A 24,375-nucleotide genomic window follows, 5' to 3' on the forward strand; every position below is an offset into this window, starting at 1 on the left:
CTTGGGGGCTGGTGGTAACAATTATCCCAGACTTAATAATATCGTGTATATACTTAGAGGTATTAGAAAAACCAAGCTTTAAAAAATTGATTTAGTAGCTGTTACTTATCTGTATAGGGCTTGACTCAGTATGATTCTTCTACAGGTTTCAGAGATGCTTTCCGTTCCCCTGAACCAGGCAGAGGAGAGATGTTTCTCTGTTGTAACTATTTAAATCCTTGGGCGCCACCCGAACTGCAGCTTTCCAAATACTCCTTCAGCAGGGTAAAAACCATTCAGCACAGCCTCCTATCTCTGAGAGCCTGATAGAACCAGAGCGGTTCACTCCACTCTATATCTCCGTGTCTGCATCTGCTCTCAGAGGTCCTGGGAAACTTTCCCTGCAGCACCACAAACGTGCCCTTTTCTCCTTGGAATTTCCTCTGTGTTACGCCCGTTAGACCCCAAGGACCGTCCAACGTTTTCCAACTGCTCCACGGGCCGGTACTTAGCTGCACCTTTTCCGCCCTTCACAGCTACCTCTTTACTGCCCCACTGCTACCACAGAGACACAGGCTGCGGCTCTAGCGACTGAGCCTTTTGCGCTCGAACGGGGGTCTGTGCTTGACTAACGGCTGCTCCTCCTTCTGCTGTACCAGCCGATAGTGGGCTCCGAGGCTTCATTGTCCCAGCCCCAAGGAGACACAAGCTAAAGCGGGTGGTGGAACGGCTCACGGTAGCGGCTTCTCTCCACGCTACTTCGCGCTCCAGCACTTACTCCACCCACTTCCGGTCGCTGACCCCCATCAAGATTCTGATGTAGGAACGGGCCCTGCATTAGAAGGTCCTTCCGATAAGTTAACCTCCACTAGATCCGCAAACCAGGTCCTTCGCGGCCAGGAAGGAGCTATTAGAATCACTCTGGCCTGCTTCTGTTTGATGAAAGCCAATAGACGAGGTAGAAGAGCCAATGGAGGAAAAAGATATGAGTCTGAACCTCCAGGATCTGTCAGAAAGATCCTCATGGATACTGAGTCTATTATAGTACCCAGTAAAAACACTCTGGTAGAGGGAACAGGAGAACTCTTTTCAAGATTTATCTTTAATCCATGAGCCCGAAGGAGACTCAGTGGTGAGTCCAAATGAACTCTTGCCAAAAGAAAAGATGGAGCCTGAACCAAGATAAGGAGCCACAGGATACCCTGAGATCTGGTCACAGCTAGAAGAGCTCTCAGAACCTTTGTAAATATTCTGGGAGCAGTAGCTAAGCTAATGGAAGTGCTATGAACTGGAAGTGTTGATCCAGAAAAGCAAATCTCAGGAACTGGAAATGGTCCCTGTGGATCGGGACAAGAAGGTATTCATCCTTTAGGTTTATCATAGTCATGAACTGTCCTACCTGAATTAAGGGAATAATGGACCTGATAGTCTCAATTTTGAAGGAGGGAACCCTGAGAAACTTGTTTAAACATTTCAAGTCTAGGATTGGGTGGAAAGTTCCCTCTTTCTTGGGAACCACAAAAAGGTTTGAGTAAAAGCCTAGACCCCTTTGTGAGGCAGGCACCGGGATGATTACTCCTAAGGAGGAAAGATCCCGAACGCAATCTAGGAAGGCTGCTCTCTTCTCTGGTCTTGAAAAGGACTCAGTTAAGTTGCCATCAATAAGAGTCATATGTTTGTATATTACTTGTCATTTGTTGTATACTAAATATTGCTAATTTACAAATTTTTCATTATAATAGCGCCCCCTATAGTTGGATACCTAGGTATCATCAACTGGTTCTTTTGAAAAGATAAATCTGCCTCTGGGAGGATGAGATTTGAATCCTATTTTGTATCCCTAGAACACAACGTCTAACCCCTAAGGATCTTGCACATCCTGCGCCCGACCTGATCCGATCCCGGATCTTTGGTTTATTTGGATTTGTAAATAGAAAAAAGAGGGAGTCTCAATCTATGAAATCACTTATAAAACATTCAGGGTAGCCATAAGTAGCACTTTGTATCCTGCAAGAGCAAATGTTCTTTGTATGAAAAAATGTATACTTTAATTAATTAATATAATAAATTTGCAACTCCTTGCAGTTCAAAGGACAGACCAATGTATTGCCCTATATGAGTCCCAGTATGTATAGGCAAGAAATCCTGAGTATAGATAACCCAAAAATAGTACTCATAAATATATTGTTCTGTTCCCGGTGCTCCTAATACAGATATCAACGATCAATATCAAAACCTAGGTAGCCCCTTACGATACACAAACTTTGACAGTCCCAAAAGAAGGCTTGAACCACTCACCGGCTGCCGTGCTTTACCGGGCACCGGCCCGTCCACCATCCGCGGACCAAGCGTCTTCTCCGGCAGCCTGGGAGCGTCTAGATATTGAGCGAGCTTTAACCGGCACCAGCCCGTCCACCATTTGCGGAGCAAACGCCTTCTCCAACAGCCTGGAAGTGTCTGAGACTTGGGCGTGTCTCAATCCTCCTTGCGGATTGGTCCTCATAGGAAGCCGAGCCTCTGATGCAATTCAACTGGTCCGGAGGGAGTTTTCACAGCAGACTCCGCAATCCAATGGGGCTACCTGTCTCCGGTCTTGTATAGAAGAGTGATCGTGATCTGCACCGGGTGTAGGGAATCTTTGCTTTCGGGTAAAAAATTGCCTCAATCAGGTATCTCCTTGGTCTGTAATCCAGCGGGCAATGCAGCTAGGTGCCTAGCAGTGGCAAAAGAAAGTCCAAAAAAGAGAAAAGAAAGTTCGCTAGGCACCTCAAACTTAAATAAAAGTAAACTTTATTGTAACAAAATTAAAACACATAGAGAGAGGGGATAAGACACCCCTATTATTAAACAGACTGTTTAATAATAGGGGTGTCTTATCCCCTCTCTCTATGTGTTTTAATTTTGTTACAATAAAGTTTACTTTTATTTAAGTTTGAGGTGCCTAGCGAACTTTCTTTTTTCTTTTTTGGACTTATTTGGATTTGTTCCAAGACTGTGAAGGCTTTCAAGTACCCTTGGACTGCTCGGAGGCAGATTGGGTCCCCTGGGTCTTGTCTGACTGAAAGGAATGAATATTAGCTGACTGACGACCCTTGGGACTTGCTTTCTTATCTTGGGGGAGGAAAGAACCCTTTCCCCCTGTAACGGTGGAAATTATGAAATCCAGTCCAGGGCCAAATAAAACCTTCCCTTTAAAAGGTAAGGAAGGAAGTCTGGATTTGTAGAGTATATCAGCACACCAAGACTTCAACTGCGTGCTAGGACCTCAAACCCTGAAGCTTTGGCATTCAAACAAACAATCTGCATATTAGCATCACAGTTAAATGAATTGGCTATCCTTAGAGCCTTGATTCTGTCCTGAATCTCCTCCAGAGAGGATTCGACTTCAATTAACTCTGACAAGTAGTCACACCAATAAGTGTCTGCGTCCGGTACAGCGGACACCGCAGCTGCTGGTTGAAAAAGAAATCCCATATGTTGGAACATTTTTCTCAAGTAGCTCTCCAATTTTTTTATCCATAGGATCCTTAAAGGAAGAGCTGTCCTCCAAAGGGATGGTAGTACACTTTGCAAGAGTACTAAATGGCTCCGTCTACCCTAAGAATGGAGATCCACAGTTCCAGATGGGAGTCAGGATAGTTGAAGTCAATAAAAGTTGAAGAGGGAGAAAAAGGATTTCCAATCCTCTCCCATTCACTCGTGATAATACTACCATGTGGACTGGTACCGGAAAGGTCCTAGAGGCCTTCTTTTCTTCACAGACCCTATCTAATTTAGGGATCTTAGGTTCCTCCATAAGCCTAGCATCTGGAACCTCCAAAGTAGCTAATACCTCTTTTAAAAGGAAACAGATGTTCAATTTTAAATCTGAAATTTGATTCCTCCGAAGCAGGGGCCTTAACTTCTGAAGTCTCTGTTTCTGAGAATTCACCCTCTGATGTGACAAGAGGTTAGCTCATCCTCAGAAAAATGAGATAGGTTAGACATTTCTGACTGAAGAGAAGGAATGTCTCCAAAATTAGCAAGACTATGTTTGACCTTTCTTTTACGCTTCCTAGAGAGGGAAGCTTAGGGGCGCCGATATAGCAGATTGTAATGTGAGGAAAAATATGCTGGGAAAAAGACCCTCCAGCAGGAGGCACGAGTGAGCCACAGGGAACTGCTTGTGGGTTAGGGTTACATCAGGGTTGAGGAGTGAGGAAAGGCATCTCCTGGACAACAGAGTCCTGATTGGTGGAAGTGACAGATGGGGTTAACTTATCAGAAGGCATAACATTTCTAGCCCCTTTTCTAGCTTTTAAAACGACCCCTCGGCAGATAGAGCAAAACTGAGCAGGAGGGCAAACCAAAGTCTCCTCACAATACAGACAATTATTTGAAATAGTAATCGCAGCTGCAGAACTCTCAGAAGGGTTAACATCAGAGTCCTCAATAGCAAGGAACAGTTCCCAGCACAGCTAAGGAAAAAAGTCCACAGAATACAGAGGCACCTCTACTCGCCCTAGGCTGGGTTACTCACCACCTCCCAGTAGCTCAGTCTAGTTGAATTAATAGTAGAGTGTCCTGAGACCACAACAGGGCTCTATGTGGTAAGCGAACAGCTCCGCAATCGCTAGGAAGGAGGAAATGAAGCCAGTCATGTGGGGCGCAAGTTAAGCCTGCCCCCACTACTGGTCCAAGCGTGCAAAAGAAATTAAATGTTAAGCGCGAAATAAAAGTAAAAGTACCATCCTGCTTCCATTTGCCATGAGGGACCCCTAAGCCCAATAAAAAAAAACTTTGCTAAGGAACTAAGCAGTACATGTCCCCAAATGCTCTGAATAATAACCTCAACTATTGAGGTCTTGTCCTCAGATCCATAATGGTCATCACACTGTGCCTCAATCCACATGTTCTCCCTAGGAGTGTAAAAGCACATCCCCTATGATAATAAATGAAGGGACTTACCCCTCAGGATCCATGCTGTGGAGCACACACAGCGTATCAAGGTGTGAGATTTCTTCTTCCTCTGACAGGGACGTGAGTGGAGAAAAGGGACAAACGGTGTAACTCGTCAACACTGGTTACCATGGGGTAGTTAGCTTAAATATCCAGATGTCTATACAGAGAACGCTCCCTGACACATCTGGATCTAACAATCACCACTACTCTCACAGAGATTTAAATGGTTACTCCAATACCCCAGTCCTCTCTTGAGGGGGAAATACCCATTAAGGGACTATCTTCTTTGTTCTAACACTTTCTCTGCCATCCTCCTCTAGTGACGAAAAGCAAAGAATGACTGGGGGGGATATTTATAGCCTTTTGGTTGGGGTGTCTTTGCCTCCTCCTGGTGGCCAGGTGTTGATATTCCTAACAGTTATGAATAAATGCCATGGACTCTCCCTGCCGTGGGAAGGAAATTATATTCTGTGAAAATATTTCTATATGATTTTTTTCAGATTATGTGGGCTATTCCTGGCTCACCTTGGCTGATGGCTCACTTACCGTTGGGGAGGGTCCCTGTCCATGACTCGGCTGCGGTGCTTCTAAAGCAAGAGGGATGGAGAGGGGCGAGGGTGCTCTGAGCTTGCGACCATCTGCAGATGATGTGCTGCTTGGAAGAGAATGTATTGGAGCATCTGGCCCTGAAATATCAGAGATCAAGAGGTAATGAAAGTTGTAGCTCTAAATGAGATTTGAAAAAAATTTTTTAAAAAAATGTATGTTTACCTGATAAATTTCTTTCTTTCTTGACACAGATCATCATCAATTACTGTTGGGAATATCACTCCTGGCCAGCAGGAGGAGGCAAAGAGCACCAAGGCAAGGCTGTTAAATATCACCTCCCTACCCACAATCCCCAGTCATTCGACGAAAGGAAAGGAGAGAAAGGAAGCAACACAAGGTGCCTGAGGTTTATATAACAAAAAACTGTCTGAAAAAACAGGGCGGGCCGTGGACTCACTGTGTCAAGAAATAAATTTTTTATCAGGGAAGCATAAATTTTGTTTTCTTTCTAATGACACGGTGAGTCCAAGGATCATCATCAATTACTGTTGGGAATCAATACTCAAGCTAGAGGACTCAGATGATAAGGGAGGGACAAGACAGGTAACCTATAATAAAAAGGCACCACTGCTTGAAAAACCCTCAGCAGAGGCAAAAGTATCAAATTTTGAAAAAGTATGTAGAGAGGACCAAGTTGGAGTCTTCCAAATCTGTTCAACATAAGCTTAAAGGGACAGTCTAGGCCAAAATAAACTTTCATGATTCAGATAGAGCATGTAATTTTAAACAATTTTCCAATTTACTTTTATCACCAATTTTGCTTTGTTCTCTTGGTATTCTTAGTTGAAAGCTTAACCTAGGAGGTTCATATGCTAATTTCTTAGACCTTGAAGCCCACCTCTTTCAGATTGCATTTTAACAGTTTTTCACCACAAGAGGGTGTTAGTTCACGTATTTTATATAGATAACTGTGCTCGTGCACGAGAAGTTATCTGGGAGCAGGCACTGATTGGCTAGACTGCAAGTCTGTCAAAAGTACTGAAAAAAGGGGCAGTTTGCAGAGGCTTAGATACAAGATAATCACAGAGGTTTAAAGTATATTATTATAACTGTGTTGGTTATGCAAAACTGGGAAATGGGTAATAAAGGGATTATCTATCTTTTAAAACAATACAAATTCTGGTGTAGACTGTCCCTTTAATTTTTGTATGTCCATGAGGAAGAAACAGCCCTTGTGGAATGAGCATGATTCTCTCAGGAGGCTGCTGTCCAGCAGTTTCATAGGCCAAACGATTATACTCTTCAGCCAGAGCGAAAACATAATTTATGCTTACCTGATAAATTTATTTCTCTTGTAGGGTATTCAGTCCATGGGTCATCATTACTTATGGAATATATTCCCTTCCCAACAGGAAGTTGCAAGAGGATCACCCAAGCAGAGTTGCTATATAGCTCCTCCCCTCACATGTCATATTCAGTCATTCGACCGAAACTAGACGAGAAAGGAGAAACTATAGGGTGCAGTGGTGACTGGAGTATTAATTAAAATTTAGAACTGCCTTAAAAAGACAGGGCGGGCCGTGGACTGAATACACTACAAGAGAAATAAATTTATCAGGTAAGCATAAATTATGTTTTCTCTTGTTAAGTGTATTCAGTCCACGGGTCATCATTACTTATGGGATACCAATACCAAAGCTCTACAGACTTCTCACAACCTCCTAACTAGTTGAGTTGCAAGAGAATGACTGAATAGGACATGTGAGGGGAGGAGCTATATAGCAACTCTGCTTGGGTGATCCTCTTGCAACTTCCTGTTGGGAAGGGAATATATTCCATAAGTAATGATGACCCGTGGACTGAATACACTTAACAAGAGAAAGTAGCCATAGCTTTTTGACCCTTACGGTTCCCAGAGAAACAGACAAACAAAGCAGAAGACTGGCGACAGTCCTTAGTCGCCTGCAAGTAGATATCAGCGCATGCACCACATCTAGGTTGTGCAGCAAACGCTCCTTATGAGAAGGATTAGGACACAAAGAAGGAACAACCATATCCTGATAAATATTCCTGTCCGAAACAACTTTAGGAAGAACACCTAACTTAGTACGCAAAAACACCTTATCAGAAGGAAAGATAAAGAAAGGGTAATGACAGAGAGTTCCGAGTCTCTGAGAGCAGAAGAAAAGGCAATTGACAAACCCTTCTCCAGACCCTCCTGGAGAAAGACAAAATCTTAATAGTCCTGACTCTACTCCAAAAGTAGCCTCTGGATTCACACCAATACAGATTTTTACGCCATACCTTTTGGAAAATCCATCTTGTCACAGGCTAATGAGCCTGGAACAAGGTCTCAATGACCGGTTCTGAGAACCCGCACTTAGATAAAAATAAGCGTTCAATCTCCAAGCAGTCAGCTTCAGAGAAACGAGAACTTGGATGAATGAAAGGACCCTGAAGTAGAAGATCCCTCCTCAGAGGTAGTCTCCAGGATGGAAAAGATGACATTTCCACTAGGACTGCATACCAGATCTTGCGAGGGCACCCCGGTGCTATGAGAATCTCCGAGCAAGGACTCGTGAAAGTAGAGCGAACGGGGAAAAACAGGTATTCTAGACTGAATATACAAGTTACCACCATGGTATGTATAAGGACAGCCTGAGGGTCTCTTGACCTCGAACCGTACTTCGGAAGCTTGGCATTCTGCCGAAAGCAGATCCAGCTCCAGCCGCTCCCACTTGAAGGACAAGCTGGAGAACCCCTACGGATGGAGCTCCCACTTCCCGGGATGAAAAATCTGTCGGCTCAGAAAATCCGCTTCCCAATTGTCCACTCCTGGCATGTGGCTCACCGATAAACCGCAGTTGTGGGTCTCTGCCCACTGAATAATTCGGTCACCTCTGTCATGGCCAAGGAACTCAGAGTTCCTCCCTGGTGGTTGATGTACGCAACCGAGGTTATGTTGACCGACTGGAACCTGAAAAACCAGGCTAAAGCTAACTGAGGCCATGCCAGTAGAGCATCGAAGATCGCCCTCAGCTCCAGGATGTTTATGGGGAGAACTGACTCCTCCTGAGTCTAAAGATCCTGAGCCTTCAACGAGCCCCAGACCGCTCCCCAACCCAGCAGGCTGGCATCCGTGGTCACAATCACCCAAGAAGGTCTGCGGAAGCAAGTACCCTGGGAGAGGTTCCAGAGACAACCACCACTGAAGAGAGTCTCTTGTCGCCTAATCCAGATCTATTCACGGATACAGACCCGCATAATCCCTGTTTCATCATCTTAGCATGCATAACTGCAGCGCTCTAAGATGGAACCGAGCGAACAATATGATGTCCATGGAAGCTTCCATCTGACCAACTACCTCCATACATAGAGCCCCTGATGGCCGAGGAGAGGACTGAAGGGCAAGGCAAGAGTAGAAAATCTTGTATTTTCTGACCTCAGTAGGAATATTTTCATAAATAGAGAAACTATTATGGTGCCCAAGAACACTACTCTTGTAGCTGGAACCAGAGAACTTTTTCACAGATTCACATTCCATCCATGGGAGCGAACAAAAGACAAGAAAGTCTCCATATGAGAGTTTGCTTGTTGAAAGGACAACGCCTGAACCAGAATATCATCCAGATATGGCCCCATTGCAATGCCCCAACACCGGATGACTGCCAATAAAGTCCCCAATGCCTTTGAGAAAATTCTGGAAGCTGTGGCAAGGCCGAAAGGAAGCCCTTGTGAATGGGAACATGAGGTATGCATTCTTTAGGTCTATGGTTGTCATGAATTGACTCTCTTGGACCAAGGGAAGAATGGAACATATAATATCCATCTTGAAGGATGGTACTCTGAGGAGCTTGATTAGACATTTCAGATCAAAAATCACAAACAGATTTGAGAAGAATCCCAGACCCCGTTCCTGCAGAGGAACTGGAACTATTACTTCCAGGGCAGAAAGTTCCTTGACACAATTTAAGAATGCCTCTCTCTTTATCTGGTCTACAGATAATCTTGAGAGAAGAAAACTGCCCCTGGAAGGGAAAGTCTTGAATTCTATTTTGTACCCCAGGGATCTGATGTCCACCGCCTAGGGATCCAGAACATCTCGCACCCAGGCTTGAGCGAATTGAAAAAGTCTGCCCCCTACTTCATCTGCTCCCGGATCGGGGGCCAACCCTTCATGCAGACTTGGAATCAGTTGCTGGTTTCCTAGACTGCTTCCCCTTGTTCCCAGACTGACCAGGCTTCAAGGAAGGCTTGGATTGATCCTGCTTGGCAAAGGAAGGGGAAAGTCTACATTTAAAATACAAAAGGAACAAAAATCACTGCAACGTCCTGTCTGCTTACTCTTCTTATCCTGAGGAAGAAAAGATCCCTTTCCTCCAGTATATCAGAAATAATCTCAGCCAAGCCAGGCCCAAACAAGATCTTACCCTTGTAAGAAATCGCCAAGAGCTTGGATTTAGATGGCACATCCGCCGACCAGGACTTCAACCATAAGGGTCTGCGGGCTAGAACCGCAAAACCAGACATTTTTGCTCCCAACTAAATGACTTGTAAGGAAACATCCGGGATAAAGGAATTGGCTAATTTAAGCGCCGTAATCCTGTCCCGGATCTCCTCAAGAAGCGTATCTGTCTGAATAGAATCAGACAAGGCATCAAACCAGTAGGCTGCCGCACTGGAGACAGAGGCAATACACACCAAAAGTTGCCATTGGAGGCCTTGGTGGACATACATCTTCTTTAGAAATGTCTCCATCCTCAAAAGAACAACTATCCTCTATGGGAATAGTGGTACTCTTAGCCAAAGTGGATAACCTAGGATCACCTAGCACGGTCTGGAACAGGAAAAACTTCCACAGAGGAATGCTAGCATTTGTAAAATTAATTAGATTCTCTTATCATAGTCATTCCAAATAGTCAAAACCTTCTTTAACATACACAAAGGTGTTCAGGCTTAAATCTGAAGGTACTACTTCAGCCTCAGAATAAGGAATTATACTGTCCGAATCCGAGATTTCACTCTCAGAGGCTACTGACGTATCCTCCTCATTTGACCTATGAGGAAAATGAACAACGTAGCTGCAGGTGGTACAGAAACCTTACTACTTGAAATTCAAAAATTCCTCTTGCAATTTCCCTAATATAAGTAATGCAAATAATGCCACAGATACCACAAAAAAATGTTGGGGCTACAATCTGCAAGCAAAACAACTCCCCCAGGAGATTGAGAGGAACTGCAGGACACTGCATGTGACGCCCTAAAACAAGGGCTTGGGACATTTGAGGAAAAAACTGTGGCACCGACCAAACAGCATCATCCTGAGAGACATGAGGCTTTAAAAACATATATTCAATGATTTTAAAAATAAAATCAAACTCAAACATGAACACTGTCACTTTAAGAGCAAAAAAACAAGACAAGAGATAGGGTAAGACAGAAGGCATATAAACAGACTGCTGTCCTCATTAACCCTGTAACATAAAAACGATTAACCCTAATTCTCTAACCATAAAGAATCTTAATGGGACCCTATGCCTTTAAGGGGAGGAAAAACATAATTTATGCTTCCCTGATAAATTTATTTCTCTTGTAGTGTATCCAGTCCACGGATCATCCATTACTTGTGGGATATTCTCCTTCCCAACAGGAAGTTGCAAGAGGATCACCCACAGCAGAGCTGCTATATAGCTCCTCCCCTAACTGTCATATCCAGTCATTCGACCGAAAACAAACAGAGAAAGGAGAAACCATAGGGTGCAGTGGTGAATGTAGTTTAATTAAAATTTAGACCTGCCTTAAAAGGACAGGGCGGGCTGTGGACTTGATACACTACAAGAGAAATAAATTTATCAGGTAAGCATAAATTATGTTTTCTCTTGTTAAGTGTATCCAGTCCACGGATCATCCATTACTTGTGGGATACAAAAACCAAAGCTAAAGTACACGGATGATGGGAGGGACAAGGCACTATTAAGCGGAAGGAACCACTGCCTGAAGAACCTTTCTCCCAAACACAGCCTCAGAAGAAGCAAAAGTATCAAATTTGTAAAATTTTGAAAAAGTGTGAAGCGAAGACCAAGTCGCAGCCTTGCAAATCTGTTCAACAGGGGCCTCATTTTTGAAGGCCCAGGTGGAAGCCACAGCTCTAGTAGAATGAGCTGTAATCCTTTCAGGGGGCTGCTGTCCAGCAGTCTCATAGGCTAGGCGTATTACGCTCCGAAGCCAAAAGGAAAGAGAGGTTGCCGAAGCTTTTTGACCTCTCCTCTGTCCAGAGTAAACGACAAACAGGGAAGATGTTTGACGAAAATTCTTAGTAGCTTGTAAGTAAAACTTCAAGGCACGGACTACGTCCAGATTATGTAAAAGACGTTCCTTCTTTGAAGAAGGATTAGGACACAATGATGGAACAACAATCTCTTGATTGATATTCTTGTTAGAAACCACCTGAGTCCACAATCCCTGTGCCTTCAGGGAATTCCAGACTGCACCCCAACCTAAAAGGCTGGTATCTGTTGTTACAATTGTCAAATCTGGCCTGCGAAAGGTCATACCCTTGGACAGGTGTACCCGAGACAACCACCAGAGAAGAGAATCTCTGGTCTCTTGATCCAGATTTAGCAGAGGGGACAAATCTGTGTAATCCCCATTCCACTGAATCAGCATGCATAATTGCAGCGGTCTGAGATGAAGGCGCGCAAATGGCACTATGTCCATTGCCGCTACCATTAAGCCGATTACCTCCATACACTGAGCTACCGAAGGGCGCGGAATGGAGTGAAGAACACGGCAAGCATTTAGAAGTTTTGATAACCTGGACTCCGTCAGGTAAATTTTCATTTCTACAGAATCTATAAGAGTCCCTAAGAAGGAGACTCTTGTGAGTGGGGATAGAGAACTCTTTTCCTTGTTCACTTTCCACCCGTGCGACCTCAGAAATGCCAGAACTATCTCTGTATGAGACGTGGCAACTTGAAAGCTTGACGCCTATATCAGGATGTCGTCTAGATACAGAGCCACCGCTATATGCCTCGCGGTCTTAGAATCGCCAGAAGTGAGCCCAGAACCTTTGTAAACATTCTCGGGGCTGTAGCCAACCCGAAGGGAAGAGCTACAAATTGGTAATGCCTGTCTAGAAAGGCAAACCTTAGAAACCGATGATCTTTGTGAATCGGTATGTGAAGGTAGGCCTCCTTTAAGTCCACTGTGGTCATGTACTGACCTTCTTGGATCATGGGTAGGATGGTCCGAATAGTTTCCATTTGAAAGATGGAACTCTGAGGAATTTGTCTTTAGATCCAAAATTGGTCTGAAGGTTCCCTCTTTTTTGGGAACCACAAACAGATTTGAATAAAAACCCTGTCCTTGTTGCGTCCGCGGAACTGGATGGATCACTCCCATAACTAGGAGGTCTTGCACACAGCGTAGGAATGCCTCTTTCTTTATCTGATTTGCAGATAGCCTTGAAAGATGAAATCTCCCTTGTGGAGGGGAAGCTTTGAAGTAGAGAAGATATCCCTGAGATATGATCTCCAACGCCCAGGGATCCTGAACATCTCTTGCCCACGCCTGGGCGAAGAGAGAAAGTCTGCCCCCTACTAGATCCGTCGCCGGATAGGGGGCCGTTCCTTCATGCTGTCTTAGAGGCAGCAGCAGGCTTTCTGGCCTGCTTGCCTTTGTTCCAGGACTGGTTAGGTTTCCAGGCCCGCTTAGATTGAGCAAAAGTTCCCTCTTGTTTTGAAGCGGAGGAAGTTGATGCTGCACCTGCCTTGAAATTTCGAAAGGCACGAAAATTAGACTGTTTGGCCTTTGCTTTGGCCCTGTCCTGAGGAAGGGTATGACCCTTACCTCCAGTAATGTCAGCAATAATTTCCTTCAAACCAGGCCCGAATAAGGTCTGCCCCTTGAAAGGAATGTTGAGTAATTTAGAATTCGAAGTCACGTCAGCTGACCAGGATTTAAGCCATAGCGCCCTACGCGCTTGGATGGCGAATCCGGAATTCTTAGCCGTTAGTTTAGTCAAATGAACAATGGCATCAGAAACAAATGAGATAGCTAGCTTAAGTGTTCTAAGCTTGTCAATAATTTCAGTCAATGGAGCTGTATGGATGGCCTCTTCCAGGGCCTCAAACCAGAATGCCGCCGCGGCCGTGACAGGCGCAATGCATGCAAGGGGCTGTAAAATAAAACCTTGTTGAATAAACATTTTCTTAAGGTAACCCTCCAATTTTTTATCCATTGGATCTGAAAAAGCACAACTGTCCTCAACCGGGATAGTAGTACGCTTTGCTAAAGTAGAAACTGCTCCCTCCACCTTAGGGACCGTCTGCCATAAGTCCCGTGTAGTGGCGTCTATTGGAAACATTTTTCTAAATATAGGAGGTGGGGAAAAAGGCACACCCGGTCTATCCCACTCCTTGCTAATAATTTCTGTAAGCCTTTTAGGTATAGGAAAAACATCAGTACACACCGGCACCGCATAGTATTTATCCAGCCTACACAATTTCTCTGGTACTGCAACTGTGTTACAGTCATTCAGAGCAGCTAATACCTCCCCAAGCAACACACTGAGGTTCTCAAGCTTAAAGTGAAGGTAAAGTTTTACAAATATGTATACTCTAATAAGTTACTCATAGTCTAAATAACTTAGTCACTAACTAATTTTCCCCAAAGGATTATATAAATATATAATAAATAAATTGTATTTTTCCCTACCGTTTGGTCCCTGACTCCTCCCAACAGCCATTTCCTTGTTTTACTGTGTCGATGGCATAGAGAACCAACAATGCGCATTCACGAGTATCCCTCGCACTGCGCATGTGCATATGTGTTAACACATTCACAAATCCCCAGCCACTTGTCTCTAAATTCCCCGGGCTTATAATTGTTAGCCGCTTTCCCCTTAGCTCACTGCGGCTCCAACTTTTATTTTTAATTCACTTGTTGCCTCTCCGTGCCCTCGGCATAGTGCTGAGCAGCTGTCAGCGTGTATTTCTGAGGTCAGCTCAACCGCACAGACTTCTGGGGCATGAAGTCCAAAAGATGAGTAACGCATGCGCATACCATATGAGGCGGATGACGTTATTTGACGGCCGCCTAACGGCCAGCATTTCAATAGGCTTGCAAAAAAACGTGACCATAGGGGAAAAAAATATATATTTTACGGGTTGAATTTCAATAGCAAAAAATTGTGATTAAAAACGGCAATAACTTGATTTATAATTAAAATTTAAAAAATTGATGAATGAAACTCATATTAAATGTGGATGATAAGTGTTAGTATATTGTGAGATATACTTAACTTTACCTCCACTTTAAATTTAAAATTAGAAATCTCTGAATCAGGTTTCCCCGAATCAGAGATGTCACCCACAGACTGAAGCTCTCCGTCCTCATGATCTGCATATTGTGACGCAGTATCAGACATGGCCCTTACAGCATCTGCGCGCTCTGTATTTCTCCTAACCCCAGAGCAATCGCGCTTGCCTCTTAATTCAGGCAACCTGGATAATACCTCTGACAGGGTATTATTCATGATTGCAGCCATGTCCTGCAAGGTAATTGCTATGGGCGTCCCTGATGTAATTGGCGCCATATTAGCGTGCATCCCCTGAGAGGGAGGCGAAGGGTCTGACACGTGGGGAGAGTTAGTCGGCATAACTTCCCCCTCGTCAGAATCTTCTGGTGATATTTCTTTTATAGTTAAAGACTGATCTTTACTGTTTAAGGTGAAAACAATACATTTAGTACACATTCTCCTATGGGGCTCCACCATGGCTTTCAAACATAATGAACAAGTAGTTTCCTCTGTGTCAGACATGTTTAAACAGACTAGCAATGAGACTAGCAAGCTTGGAAAACACTTTAAACAAGTTTACAAGCAATATAAAAAAACGTTACTGCACCTTTAAGAAACACAAATTTTGTCAAAATTTGAAATAACAGTGAAAAAAGGCAGTTACACTAACGAAATTTTTACAGTGTATTTAACAAGTTAGCAGAGCATTGCCCCCACTTGCAAATGGATGATTAACCCCTTAATACCAAAAACAGAATAATAAATGACAAAAACGTTTTTTCAAACAGTCACAACAACTGCCACAGCTCTACTGTGGCTTTTTACCTCCCTCAAAAACGACTTTGAAGCCTTTTGAGCACTCGAGAGATGTCCTGGATCATGCAGAGGGAAGCTGAATGTCTCTGTCAGTATTTTTATCTGCACAGAAAAGCACTAAAAAGGCCCCTCCCACTCATATTACAACAGTGGAAAGCCTAAGGAAACTGTTACTAGGCAAAATTCAAGCCAGCCATGTGGAAAAAAACTAGGCCCTAATAAGTTTTATCACCAAATACATATAAAAACGATTAAACATGCCAGCAAACGTTTTATATTACATTTTTATAAGAGTATGTATCTCTATTAATAAGCCTGATACCAGTCGCTATCACTGCATTTAAGGCTTTACTTACATTAGTTCGGTATCAGCAGCATTTTCTAGCAAATTCCATCCCTAGAAAAATATTAACTGCACATACCTTATTGCAGGAAAACCTGCACGCCATTCCCTCTCTGAAGTTACCTCACTCCTCAGAATATGTGAGAACAGCCATGGATCTTAGTTACTTCTGCTAAGATCATAGAAAACGCAGGCAGATTCTTCTTCTAAATACTGCCTGAGATAAACAGTACACTCCGGCACCATTTAAAAATAACAAACTTTTGATTGAAGAATAAACTAAGTATAAAACACCACACTCCTCTTACGACCTCCATCTTTGTTGAGGCTTGCAAGAGAATGACTGAATATGACAGTTAGGGGAGGAGCTATATAGCAGCTCTGCTGTGGGTGATCCTCTTGCAACTTCCTGTTGGGAAGGAGAATATCCCACAAGTAATGGATGATCCGTGGACTGGATACACTTAACAAGAGAAAGCCATCATAACATATATGTAGATCAAAGTCACCTAGATTTCTGACAACCGTAGGTAATATTACAGAAACCCAAACCCCTTTAGCATAAAGACACAATGCCAGATTTTATTAATTATTCCATTGATCACTACTGTAGACGATATGACTATACATATACCGCAAAATCAGTACAACACAGTAAAATAGCCAACACTCCTTCTAGGTCTGAGGAGGAGTCCGGGTCACGTGAGCGTGATAGCAAGATCTCAGAAATGGCGTTGCTCTGATCCTCTAAGAAGGAGGCGGAGCCAAGGACCTGCAGAACGTGCAAAGTTAAACTTCTAAAAGGAATGGTGCCACTCCAATCATCCAAGCAGGAGGCAGAGCCAATGAGCAGCAAAAACAAAAAAGGTGCTCCAACCGACATAAACATTAAATAAAAAGTTAAATAAAGAGTTAATACAGCAGATTAACTGACTGACTAAAACCTGTTAAACAATGACCAACTGCCTGAACTCACTTAGGGGAAATATAAAAACTTCTATACACCATCACTCCGTAGCAAGAGCAGTGAATCACACACCCTGTCTTTGAAAATAACGCTATTATAGTCAAAACACTAAATAGTGCTGAAACAGGCGAATTAACAAAAACAGAGCCTCATGTAACTGTTAACCCCCTCATTCACAAAGAAGGAAACAGCTTCTCTCATGTCACACAGAAAGTGACTGCCCACTGCCATAAATAAAATCCCAGCTAGGATATTGTGTCCCATAATAAAGGCTGCAGATCCTTTAAAGTGCACAGTCTCCCCTAGATAGAAGACAAAAGGCAATTACCTGCAATCCAGTCGTCCAGCAGTCAGACAACTTCCCCAAGTATGAGAGGATGCCACTCCTCACAGAGACCTGTGGAAAAAAAGAACTTTCTTTTCTTCTGATGGAAAGAGTCCACAGCTGCATTCATTACTTTTGGGAATCCAGAACCTGGCCACCAGGAGGAGGCAAAGACACCCCAACCAAATGGTTAACTACTCCTCCCACTTCCCTCATCCCCCAGTCATTCTGCCAAGGAACAAGGAACAGTAGAAGAAAAACAGGGTGAAAAGGTGCCAGAAGAACAAAAATTAAGGCCGCACCACAAAAACATGGGTGGGGAGCTGTGGACTCTTTCCATCTGAACAAAAGAAAATTATCAGGTAAGCATAATTTATGTTTTTCTTCATAAATGGAAAGAGTCCACAGCTGCATTCATTACTTTTGGGAAAACAATACCCAAGCTATAGAGGACACTGAATGCAAAAAAACGGGAGGGTACAAGAGGCAACCCATTCTGAGGGCACCAGGCCTGAAAACCCCTACCCAAAAAATCCTGCTTCGTCCGAAGCCGAGAACAACTTTGAAACAAAAGGAAAAGGCCCAGGACACTGACCCGCAGATAGTCCACAAGTCTTGCTAGAGACCGCATGAACTAGACTCAACCGAGTCAACAGCCTCCAAGAGACACTGTTGCCCAGCAGTCGGTCTCCAAACAACACACCCCTTACTAAAGAAAGGGAACAAACTACCGTATTCTTCCACAAAGAAGAAAAAAGACACAGAGAAAACAAGATTGTACTTGTAAAGCACGGCTAATCCCCCTAAAGGGACTCAAGGCGCTGCTCATTTTATCAACCTCGAAAGGAGAAAAGGTTTGCTACAGTGTAGAGTAGCCACAGAGTATGCAGAGCTAGCTGTCCAGCTAGCAGAAGGAACTCCAGAAAAAAACCCTAAAAAAGGGCGTAAACACAGAGCAAAAAAACTGAGAAACCGGGTCAGGCTAACAGAGACCCAACCAATCTCATAAAAACAAGGGGAGGCAACGCCCAGACCTCAGAAATACAGAAACCACGGGACAAGGCCAGGAGTCTGAACAGAGACAGGATCTTCCCCTAACACAGTGCAACCACAATCTAGAAAGCAACTGAAGACGAAGGTCCCCAAGTCGCAAAACGGTAGCTCAGAATACCGCACTATTCCGAAACTAAACCTTGTGCAGCAAGCTCAGATAAGCCTGAAGCAAAAACACTGCACGCTGCAGTCATCTAAAAATGACTCGGAAACTTAAATACTTGCAGGGCAAGAATAAAACAGCTGAAGATAGGGTCCTTCAGATTGCTAAGTATCCACTAACTAGCGGATAACATCGCAGGCTAAGAGCCGTCAGTCCTTCCCACATGAAATAGCAGAGCAACAGATCTCAGATCCTGCTCCAACACCGGACCAGCCCAAGTGACAGACATGTCCAATAGACAGGGGTGACAGAAAAACCTCAACCACAAGCCCCCAGGGAATGGGGGCTAACCCACCCCAACAGAGCTCGGGTGCCAACCCATTCCGCTCCTCCAAATAAGGCACTCCCAAGGAGAACCCCCTAGGACCTGGAACAGAGAAAAGTACAAGAGATCCGTAGAAAGACCTTTCACAACTCTCTTAAACAGTCTCTACGTAGAGAGATCAATTTCCAACAGGTGGAACGGAGCCGACAGAGCAGCAGATGCTGCTTCTTACAGAAATAAGCCACCTGATCAAACCTCCTACACACAGGGCAGGACAATGACCCTCCAGAGAGAGGAAACCCCAGCTCATAAAAAAGACACTCTATCCCCTCAAAAGGGAAGGGCACAAATAAGAACAGCGTACATGTCCAACAGAGAAAAAACTCCCCATGAAAAGGAGCACACTCCGTCCGAAGGACAAGTCAGGCCTTAAAGTTTATAACCATTACCCGAAGGTGGATGTGAACTCTGGCCTACCTCCTTGCAAGTCCAATGAGTTAGCCCCTATGTCGCAACATAGAGTCCCTGAAAAAACTGGGTCGTCCCGAACCAGTCCACAGGATCATAAGTCTCCAGACATCCAAGAAGGATCCAAGACAAGTACCCTGGACCTGGGACCCAAAATCGTCCTAGAACGAACGACACCCTCAGGGAACACAAGATACCCCTTCTGAAGAAATCAGACCTCACAGGGGAAGAGAACCGGGAAACCTGGAGAACGGTACAGGACTCACTCGTAATTCCCAGCCCAAAGGGAAGAGAACACCTTTAGCCGGAGGGCACAAGGTGCTATGCTGCAACAAAGTCACGCATTTCTCTAGAGCCGAAAGGTTCCAAGGGCAACCTAAGAGAAATGAGAACTAGAACAGAGTCTCCCGAAAGAGAGTAGAAGGAAAAGCTAGTCTCCATAATTCCTTCAGATTAACGTTCCAGAAGACCACACCCAAGGGAGAAGAATGCAAAGCATCTCGAACCTAGGCAGAAAAACAGCCCCTAAGCAAGGATCTTGGAAAAAGAGACAACACCTCCTATCGCCCCGATATGGAGACGAATAACTCTCGGAGAAAGACAGAGCCTCACGGCCTCCACTTCCTAATTAAGCAGCCAAAAGCACCAGAAAAAACGGACAAAGTCAAGAAGTTTCGCCCCAAAGGAACAGAACCTCAAAAAGGAACAAGTCCTAAAAGGACACTTCCAAAGAGAGCATAAAAAGGCAAAACCATAAGAACAGCGGTATGAAGGACCTAAATCCTCCAAGCCTCCAACTCACAACGGGATTGAACACTCTAGTTCCTGGAAAAAACAGAAACGACTGAGCATGTTCGCCGTGGATCTCAACGGAGTCCCGGCCCACTAGATTGAAAGACGAATGAGGGCTGAACCAATCCCCAATGCCCCTAAGCAGCCAGGGACCCTCAAGTCCTCTCAGAATGCTAGTTGAAACTTGTAAAATAAAACAAGAAAACAACACAAATCACATTGTGATCACTAGGCTCCCTCACCCGACCAACCGGACATAAAAAGGTGCCACGTGTCTGAACTAGGCCTCAAGACAGAAGGATTTGTACCCAGTCAGGACCAGCCTGAAACCAAGGGCCCCAGCACTGTCAAAGTCACATAGAGTCTCCCCCCCCCCCCGAAATTGGAGGGATAAATAACAGTCAGACAGACTTATGTAAACAGTACGACCACAAAATCGTGAGTATCAATTCCAGGGAAGAAAGTTCCAGAAGGAAACATCACACCACAACATGAGCTTTAGACCAAATAAAAATCGTCCTCACCAGATGAAAACAAAAGATAAGGCAACCCGTAAGTTATCGCCCAGGAAGAACGGACAGACCCGCAGGACCAGCCCAACGGGGGTCAGAGACTTCCAAGCTCAGAACTGGAAAATGATACACAAATAACAAATACTATAAGGAGATTACTTCATCCCCTTCTGTCTATACATGCAAGACAGTTGAAGATTAAGATTGAGAATCCCCAGACCCGTTAAGAGTGGGATCCTCCAGCAACGCCAAAAACGTGTCTTAGTAGAACACGAAGGCGTGCCAGTCTATAACAAAAGGTGCAACATACCTCCCCCAGAGGGCTGAGCTGGACCAGGCAATCCCACGCCTGACGAGCCCCGGTTACCGAAACAATGACAATATCATAAGCACACTCCCGGGAGGTGCAGATGCGCCAGTGCCAAAAGATATGGCATGTCGCAACCTCCGGTGGGAACAGGCCACACTCCGTAGAAGGATAAGTAGCATCTGGGTTACCTGCATGCGTAGTAAGAGTTAGTGGTAGGGAACTCGTTTCGTGGGAAATAGAATCCCCAGAGGCGGATGGCTCAGTGGGCAACTGATTCCCTGATCCCGAGGAACAGAGAACTCTAAAACGGCATTCAGAACATAACTGATGGGCATTTATCACTCGGGCCAATTCATATTTTTCACAAGAAGTAGAGTCTGAATCAAAGACATCCGTCTCCAAAAAATCAGAATCCTCCATAACAGGGAAACTGAATAAAAAATGAACCAATAAGAAAAATCTAAACGGCACCTTACACCCCCAATGGCTGGGGCACTTACCACCTCCAGAGAACCAGACACCAGCGGACCAGGATTGGTCCGTCGCCACACGTTAAGGAATGTAGAAATGGAGTCACAAGGTAAACCGTGCAGTCCATGCAAAAGCGTGCCCGACCGTAAAGGACGCGTCACTAGACATAGGCCGTTATGTTCCAAAATAGCCATGAGCCGAAGCAACGCTACACAGTAGCACACAGAATCACATAACAAACATGATTATAAACTCCCTTTTCAATAACCCCCTCAGGAGATATTAACCCTTGATTCCTAGAAACAAAAAGGAGCCTCACTGACACCCTATGTTAAAGTTATCCCTGATAGGCTCTAGCCCCTCTCGGATAAACAGTTGCAATTACAATACATCCATGATGAAAGTAAAATGAAACAATCTTACCGGAATCTACGCCGTGGAACAGGAACACGGCCCATCAAGTGTGACAGATAGTAGCGTCTCTTCTGCCATGGACTTGAGAGAAAAAAGCAGGCAGCAAAACTTGTCAACACTGATTGCTTGTGGAGCTGTTAATGTCGGGATGGTTTTGCAGAAAGACTCTCCCTGCATCTCCGGACCCTAACTTTCACCAATGCTCTCACTGAGAGGCTGACAGGACTACTTAAAACTCCAGTCCCATGCCGAAGAGTACCACCCTCCATAAGAGACTATCGAAACTTCTGACACTTCTCTGCCAACCTCCTGGGACGAAGGGCAAAGAATGACTGGGGGATGAGGGAAGTGGGAGGAGTATTTAAGCCTTTGGCTGGGGTGTCTTTGCCTCCTCCTGGTGGATAGGTTCTGAATTCCTAAAAGTAATGAATGCAGCTGTGGACGCTTTCCATTTATGAAGAAAAAGAAAGACAGAGTAAACCTACTCAGGCTTTCTATACCAGGGCAGCAACCTGTTAGGAAAACGCAGCAAAGCACCCTTTACAAGTTCCAAACTGCTTAAAAGCCACCACTGCCCTACTGAAGAGACTAACGTGGAGTAAGGCTAGACCCATCTTGAAAGGAAAAGATCAGAGCAATCCTACTATGACTTTCAAAATAATAAAATCTTGATTGAAGTGAAATAAATACATTTTCTTCAGACCGCAAACACTTCACCTCCTCCTTGCACGAGAGACTGGGGATTGTGGGTAGAAAGGTGATAATTAAAAGCCTTGCTGTGGTGCTCTTTGCCTTCTCCTGCTGGCCAGGAGTGATATTCCCAACAGTAATTGATGATGATCCGTGGACTCACTGTGTCATTAGAAAGAAAAAAATAATCTAAATGTCATATTTTATAAAACAAATATTTCCCTATAAAGTAAATTGTATTTAGAAAAATAATTGGTGAGATTAAATACAGAATGCAGAAACAGTAAGCCCGCATTTAAAGCTGCAAATCAAGGAATCTCCTTAGGACCGATCTCCAAGCACTTGGGATACAAGGTTAGCCACTGCGTTGCTATGTTCACACACTGAAACAGCACCCAATACATCTTTGCGGTAAATCCGCTTATTGCCTACATACACCATAGACGATCTGGATTACAATCAGGATCGGTCCTTTGTTTAATAAGACAACTTTTCCTTTCCCTTTTCTCCACTTCTGTCTGCACTTTGCATTTGAAGAGATGACTTACCTTTAGGTGCCGGGATTAAACTGTTTGTTTCCTATTAAATACTAAGGCAATACTTACAGTGCTGGCAAAATATGCAATGTATATTTATTATTAATTTTGATCACTTTTCCTGTAGTTTACCACTCCCATTAGCTGCAGTGCAAACACTTAACATCTGTCACACTTTGTGATATTCCTTTTAGGATTATCCCCTCCCACCTAATTAACTTTCCTTTATAGGGCAGTAACTTCCAACACTCATTGCCTGAATATTGAAGCTCACTGTTACGTTTGCTTTCTTGTGCCATTCCTACTTGCTAATCGTAGCTACAGCTGATTCCCTTGAGGATTTTCTACCTGACTTCGTCTTCAGATTCATACGCATCCGGATCTACATCCTCAGCGTTCCGGAAACCAAGCCGCGCACACACAGCTCCTCACCGCCATCAGCGGTCACTGCTCAGCTCTGCTCTTACCGGATCCTTGTGGGGTATTGTATGTTGTCTATCCGGATAATACTTACCTTGCTTTGTATCCTCAAATTGCCTTACGTTTGAACTGATTTACTCTGTGCAGTATTGTTATACTTACCACCCCTATTCAGTATAAGTTGTGCTATATAAAATCGCATCAAGCTCTTCTTACTAATATCAGTAAAGATTGGAATATCCAGATATGCTATATTGATTGTGTGTTTTGGATTGCTTGGAACTGTATATATTTTATATGTGTGTGTGCGTGAAGACAGGTTTTGACTTCAATACCTCTGAATTGCTATCTCAATGGAATATATTAATTCTACCTGACTAAAGTTATACCAACTCAGCTGTCTCAATCTTATATCTTATAATCTACAAAAGATTTCAAAAGTAACTATCTCACAGCAACTATTCAGGTAATTTAAACTACCATTACCTGCTTAGCTTACAAAAGAGAAACACATCCCTTATTTATTGAGGGATTTTTGTTATATTTCAAACCCTTAATACAAAAGTGTACCAGTTACTACATAATATTCAGGCCTAAAAAATAAGGGTTCATTTATATAACAACCTAACATGAATCCTCAGGAAGTAAAGAATGAGTTAACCAATATATATCAAAAACTAGATTACTTAAATAAAGGGTTAACTGAAGTGCAAGCAGAAACTGCTGCATTGAGAGCTTTACTAAAAGACTGTTTGCCTAGTAAAAGTGCTGAAAGCCCAGAACCACATGTTCATTATCCCCAACCATTTACTGGTAAAAGGAATGAGTTTAGGGATTTTAAAAATGCCTGCCATCTACTTTTTTCTCTAAGACCACGTACATATCATACAGAGAGAATCAAAGTATGCACAACCATTTCCTTTTTACAAGGGGAACCAAGAACATGGGCTAATAGGTTCTATGAAAGTAATAATCCTATCCTAGATTCACTACAAGATTTTTTTCGAGCACTCACAAACCTATATGAGGATTCCAACAGTCAAATCACTGCAGATACAAAATT

At 43.8% G+C, this 24,375-nt stretch overlaps 1 protein-coding gene across 1 annotated transcript in view; it reads right to left on the minus strand.

The window, feature by feature from the left end:
* The window catches only part of MUS81 (MUS81 structure-specific endonuclease subunit), a 491,008-nt gene that overhangs the window by 229,515 nt on the left and 237,118 nt on the right, over nt 1-24,375 (minus strand). The window contains 1 exon segment of the mRNA XM_053689244.1: nt 5,467-5,606. Coding sequence (XP_053545219.1) covers nt 5,467-5,606 — 140 coding nt within the window.

Source organism: Bombina bombina, chromosome 7 (assembly GCF_027579735.1).
Source record: "Bombina bombina isolate aBomBom1 chromosome 7, aBomBom1.pri, whole genome shotgun sequence".
Taxonomy (NCBI): domain Eukaryota; kingdom Metazoa; phylum Chordata; class Amphibia; order Anura; family Bombinatoridae; genus Bombina; species Bombina bombina.